General features: G+C 51.4%; 1 protein-coding gene across 1 annotated transcript; it reads left to right on the top strand.

Moving 5' to 3' along the window:
- Positions 1 to 1,400: 1,400 nt before the first annotated feature.
- On the top strand, positions 1,401 to 3,202 carry HNRNPA0 (heterogeneous nuclear ribonucleoprotein A0). The gene has a single exon (XM_066329064.1). It carries the CDS (start codon positions 1,725 to 1,727, stop codon positions 2,658 to 2,660), a length of 936 nt encoding a protein of 311 aa, XP_066185161.1. The 5' UTR covers positions 1,401 to 1,724; the 3' UTR covers positions 2,661 to 3,202.
- Positions 3,203 to 6,470: the final 3,268 nt, after the last annotated feature.

Raw genomic sequence — 6,470 nt, 5'->3', positions numbered from 1 at the left:
ATCACAGAATAGTTTAAGTTGGAAAAGCCCTTCAAGATCATGGAATCCAATGCTTCATTCAGCACTGAACTCTGAGGCCAAGTGCTCCGTCTGCGCTGTCTTTTAAATCCCCCCAGAGATGTGACTCCACCACTGCCCCGGGCAGTTTGTGCCAGGGCTAGACAATGTTTTCCGTGATGAATTCTTCCCTGATATCCAATCAAAACCTTCTCTGGCACAACCTGAGGCTGTTCCGGTCATCCCGTCCCTTGTGCCCCGGGAGCAGAGCCCGAACCCCTCCAGCTGTCCCCTCCTGTCCGGGAATTGAGCCCACGGTCCCCCTGAGCCCCCTCATCCCCAGGCGGAGCCCCCAGGGCTGCCCCTCAGCAGACCTGTGCTCCAGACTCTGCCCCAGCTCCCCTCGCTTCTCCAGCCGCTCGGTGTCCCGGGATCGGGCACTCGGGAGCGGGCTGCCAAGGGGAAGGGGAACACAAATGAGGGAAGAACCATCGCTGACGGGGAGCAGACAGGAACAGGGCAGAGTGGAGCGTTAAACCCGCGAAGAGCGGAGTCATGAGCGGGCTGGGGAAGGCGAGGGCTGAGGAATGAACACGGCGGGCGGAGATGAAGCCCGGCCGGGCCGTGCCCAGCGGGTGCCGCCGCTCCGGGCGCCGGCAGTGTCCGGATCCAAGAGGCGGTACCAAGAGGCTGGCCAGGCTCCGCTTCACGGTGCCAACCACGAGACAACGGCAGAAACAGATGCTCAGCAAGCTTCACCTGAACGTGAGGAAGAACTTCTTTACAGTGTGGTGGCGAGTCCTGGGACAGACTGAACGTGGAGTCTCCCCCACCGGGGCCAGCCCAGACCCGTGTGGACGCGATCCGGTGCCGTGTGCCCTGTGCTGGAGCGGAGGTTGGGCCGGAAGGCGGCCGGGGGTCCTGACGCGCTCTGAGGGGAGGCCCCTCGCGCGGGAGCGCGGCTCCGCCATTGGGGGCGCGCGCGGGGGGCGCCCAACGGTCCCCACGTTTCAAACGCTCCCGCGCGCCCCGCCCCCCGCGCGCTGCCCCGGCCCCCGCGGGGCGGGGCCAACGGGGAGGGAGCGCGCGCCGGGCCGTAGGCGGCGTCCCATTGGCTGCCGGCCGCGGGCCCGTCGCATTGGCGCAGCGTGCCCCGCCCCTCCGCCCGGCGCGCGCGGAATGCGTCCCGCGCCTCTATTGGGTACCCGCCGCATCCGTCGTCAGCGAACCCCGGGACTTTTGCGGGGGTCGCGCCCTTTCATTGGTTTCTGCGCACGTCCATCGCGGCCGAAGCCACGCTCCTTAAAGATGAATGGCGGGCGGCGCCGGCGCACCGCTCTCATTGGCTGCGTCGGCCGGGGGGGAAGGCTCGGGGGGTGGAGCTCCCGGCGGCCCCTTTGTGTGGGCACCAGTCGCCGGCCGCGCTCCCGAGAAGCTGCTGCCGCCATTTTGTGCGCGCCTGTGTTCGCCCCCACCCCCGCCCGCCTTTCCGGGGGAGCGGCGGCTCCGGGGACGCCCCGACTGTGCTGCCGGTCAGGTGAGGCGGAGCGGAGGCCCCGGGCCGCGCCGAGGGAGCCACCGCCGGCGGCTGCCGCAGCCGCGAGGTCGCGTTGCTCGCACGGGGAAGAAGCGGCAAGACGGAGCAAGGGGGGAAAAAACCTCTGGAGGTGCCCCCGAACAGGAGGAGGAGTCTCGGCGCCAGGCCCAGGCGCGGCACCGGCGGTAGCATGGAGAACTCGCAGCTTTGCAAGCTGTTCATCGGTGGGCTGAACGTGCAGACCACGGAGGCCGGGCTGCGGGAGCACTTCGCGGCCTACGGCACCCTCACCGACTGCGTGGTCGTGCTCAACCCGCAGACCAAGCGCTCCCGATGCTTCGGCTTCGTCACCTACTCGGCGGTGGAGGAGGCGGACGCCGCCATGGCCGCGTCCCCCCACGCGGTGGACGGGAACGCGGTGGAGCTGAAGCGGGCCGTGTCCCGGGAGGACTCGGCCAAGCCCGGCGCTCACGCGAAGGTGAAGAAGCTCTTCGTGGGCGGCCTCAAAGGGGACGTAGGCGAAGGGGACCTGGTGCAGCACTTCAGCCAGTTCGGCCCCGTGGAGAAGGCCGAGATCATCGCCGACAAACAGAGCGGGAAAAAGCGCGGCTTCGGTTTCGTCTACTTTCAGAACCACGACGCCGCCGATAAGGCGGCCGTGGTCAAGTTCCATCCGATCCAGGGCCACCGAGTGGAGGTCAAGAAGGCCGTGCCCAAGGAGGACATCCAGGCGGGCGGGGGAGGCGGCGGCTCTTCCAGGCCCTCCCGGGGAGGCAGAGGAGGAGGAAGGGGCCGGGGCGGCGGCGGCTCCGGCAACCGGGATCACAACGGGCTTTCTAAAGGAGGAGGCGGCTACAACAGCTACGGCGGCTACGGCGGGGGAGGAGGCGGCGGGTACGGCTCCTATGGCAGCGGTTCCTACGGAGGCGGCGGCGGAGGGGGAGGCGGCGACTACGGCAACGGGTACGGCGGGTTCGGCAGCTACAGCCAGCATCAGTCCTCCTACGGCCCCATGAAGAGCGGCGGAGGAGGTGGAGGAGGGGGCGGCAACTGGGGGGGCCGCAGTAACAGTGGACCGTACAGAGGAGGCTATGGTGGGGGAGGCTACGGGGGCGGCTCTTTCTGAGCTGCAGCGCCCATACCCATTGAGGGGGGGGCGTGGAGAGCCCTCCCTTCGAGACGGGGCAGCTTCTAAATGGTTTTTCCCCTCATTCGCCGAAGGGCAGCTCCTTTTAAATGCCTCCCTGCTGTGGGAGCGGCTCCTAAATGCCCCCTGAGGGTCGCCTCTGCTGCCTGTGCCACTTCTTTCTCTCTGAAGATGGACTGGGCCCCACATACACATATTTTGTGTTACAGTCATTGATGGACTCTATTTTTTTATTATTACTTGGACCTTGGTCGTTTTTATACTAGCAACGAAAAAATGTCTTGTTTTAATTTGTTTTTTGGGGGGTGCGGGGTGGGAAGTGTCTTGCTGATCTGGAGTAAAAACTGGGGAGGGTTGGGGGGAAGCTCCTTTGTTGTAAGGACTCGATGCCTGGATACTACGTTTTTTTCTACAAAAGCTACTCGGATCTCATGACTGACTTTTAACATTTCTGTAAAGGAGGAAAAATGGTTTTTACGTTTTTTATTTTTTAAATAAATCATTGTGTTCATTGACCTTTACACGTCTATTTTTTTTCCTAGGATCAATTCCGTACGGTTTTAAGGCTTTTCTAGGTTTGAAGCAAGTGTTCCTCTGCTTTGAAATCTCTGTGTACTTAGAGTAGTAAATATTTTGTTGCCAGTAAAGGTCCTAACTGACTTTTTTGCTAGTGGCTTTCATGCACTCGACAGAGAAATTTTTGAAGTAGTAATCCGTGGATGTGGTCTGTTTTTTCAATACTCGTTCTCACTTTGGCAGTTTGTGTGCATCCACCATCTTGTACTAGGCAGTTTGACGTGCTGACATGGTTGGTCAATTTTTTTTCTATAGGACTTTTCCATCAACGTATGTACTGTGTAGTTTTGAAGAAATAGTTTGTGTTAAGCATGTGCTTCATTCATATAAAATGTTCAGAATTTCTTACTGTTTAGTTTTCAAGTCCTTGGTTTGTCTGTGTGTGATTCCTTCCAGGAAAGGGTCGACATTTATGCCTTCTGTTAAAGGCATACTTGTTTTCCTAGCCGCGGGTTAACAGATTTCACTCGGAACTATTGTCCTTCCTTAAAGTTCCCTGAGAACTCTCGCAGCTCCATCTGCTGTCAGGATGGCAGCCCCGTGCTCTGGGCTTCCTCAACGCAGGAGTAAAACTGGCTTCCTGCTAACAAATTTGGGAAAGTTATTTTATGCCACTAGATGACTGGTGTAGAATGCAGTGACAGCTGTGTGTGAATAAAGATGGGGTTCCCTGACTACTGATCGGGTGTGGGGGGGCAAAAAAGGAATGGATTTTATAATACCTGCCTCAGCACATCATTTAAAAAAATAATAATTGTAGTTGCCCATATTTCAGAAAGTGGTGTTCTAAACTGTGGGCAAAGAGCTCTAAGAAGTGAGCCAGCAAGTGTACCAGGAACATAGGTGCCAGTTGTAAAGCAAAAAATCTGTGTAGTCTGCTTGATTAAAAAAATGTATATTTGTAGCCCTTTCACGCAATAGAATTAAAAGTTTGTTGTTTATTAAAAAGCATAATGTTTTAGGGGAAAACTGCCTTCCTGCATAGAAATATAGAATAGCAACGTTTATGGGTTTATGGATATCAAATAAAATATTTGAATTCCTTATATTCTTGAGTGAGAGTATGTATGATGTGGGGCATGCATTTAAAAAGTACGACTTTTTTTTACTTCAGGTTTCTAAGCTCTTAGAATGCTATAATGTTTCATGGGACTGCATCATAAAAGCTGCTTTTTGCTTTCCTCCAGATACATAAGATACTAGGCATATAATTCCCACTGATTCCAGTGAAAAGTTGAATGTGTAGGGCTTGGTGCTTCTGGGCTGAAGGATTTTGCATGAAATTTCTAGGTATTGTTACTATTTGTTATCAATCTAACTTGATGATTTAAATTGAAACGAGCTTGTTGCTATTAGAAGTGAAACTGCATCACCTTAATTGCCTTTGTAAGCTTAAACAAACAGGACAACCTCTTGGTATCATCAGGATTTAAACTAAGAGCTGAGTTTCCTCCTGATTGTGGTCATTTATTGGCTCTTATAGAGAGACTGGTTCTTTTTGGCTTAGCTGAACTTCTATAAATAGGTTCCAAATAACTTGCTGTTTGTAATTATATTGTAATTTTTCTATCTCAAAAGCCTGTTGATCACTGTTGTACACCAGCATCTCTTATACATTGTTGTAAGCCAAGTTTCAGAGTCTTGAGTTTGTAAAACAGTGCAAGTGCCAGCTCTTGTCCCTGCACAGCTTCAGGTGTTTTTTCAGCTCACTGGGATTGAAGTTTTTTTCTGTACCTTTGCACTTTACAACCATGTTGGACAGTCATCTTTGAACTTCATTCAAAGCACAATTTTCTTGTTTTTAGCTGAAATGAGCAGCAGAGTTGTAGGTAGTGTGTTAGTTTGGGGGTATGATTTAGTCCCTTGCAGTAGTGAGTTGCCTTAACCTTATTAAGGAACAGCCTGGCTTGCAGAGAAATGGTTAATGGTTAAATCACTTTTGTGATGTGTCTTGTCATTTGATTTAGGAAGCTAAAGGTTTGTGCACCAGCTATAGCTTTATGGTATTTTCATGTTACGTGCTGTGACAGAATATGTTGATACTAGAACGAGTTTTTTAAAAAGTGACTTTGTATGTGAAATCTGACAATTTGGGAACTGCTATGCTGAAATGTGTGTTACCTGTGTGCAATAATCCTTGTAGGACTCATGTCTGCTAGAACAAAGAGCTGATCCCAAAAATCAGATGTGGATTGGGGTGTAGGCTGCCTAGTGTCACCCTCAGAAGATTGTCACCTGTTCAGCCATGCTCTCTGGTGGCTTGAGGAGGTAGCACCTGCTCCCCTCTGACCCCTGGTCTCTTGGGAGTGAGAGCTTGTGACCCGCAGGTGACATTGGAGAGGATCCTGTAATAAGCACAGGTCGGGAAGGGGCAGTAATGCCAGGGTGTACCATGGAATACAGAAAAGTGCAGATCTGTATTTGGTGGCATTAAAGACACTGTGACTTCTAGACTCTTGCAATATAAATCTGTTTCTAGTACAGCTCCTAGTAACAAGAGATTTGTTGATAAAGCCTTGCTTAGGTGTTTAAAGGCATTTAATGATTTTTTGAGCCCTGGGTGAGTTTGTCTGCATAGAGGTGCATAGGAAGAATTGAGCTGAAATAAGCTGGCATGTGAATAAGTTTGTGACTTCACAGTTGCTTTAGGAAGGTCATGAAGGTAGAAATAAAGTAACTTTGCTTTGCTTGTTCCTTAGTTTGTAGTTGAGTTCTGAAGTTCCTGTGTCTGAAATTATCTCAATAAGTTAATGGCTTTCTGTTCAGGACCAAATGCTTGATTGTTTTGATGTCACCTGTGAGAAATAGAAAATAAGAGCAATTAATTTGCTTTCAGCATTTAATAAAGTAAAAATGTGGTAGTTTTCTTAAAACACAGATGTTCTTTTATTTTTGTAATCTGCATGACCAAAATGGAATTCTCAAAACCAAACTTTTCAGACTACAGTGTCACTGAACTCAGTGTGTTGTGATGTACATACAGTTATTTTAATAGTAATGAGTGTTCATGTCTCCTCTAAAGTATAATTTGTTCTTGACTTGTAAATTTTATTTGGCTAATAAACCTAGCCTTACACTTTTGTAATACTGACTACTACTGCATTGAAGAGAAACATGCTAAACACTTGTAAATGTAGTGCAATGATACTTGCACAGATCTATGGAGGTACCTCCCACGTGTTTGTTTTCACATCGGGTGCTGAAAAGGTGGTT

This window comes from Sylvia atricapilla, chromosome 14, assembly GCF_009819655.1.
Source record: "Sylvia atricapilla isolate bSylAtr1 chromosome 14, bSylAtr1.pri, whole genome shotgun sequence".
NCBI classification, from domain to species: domain Eukaryota; kingdom Metazoa; phylum Chordata; class Aves; order Passeriformes; family Sylviidae; genus Sylvia; species Sylvia atricapilla.
Note: the sequence above shows the minus strand (reverse complement) of the source record. Positions and strands in the feature narration are given on the sequence as shown.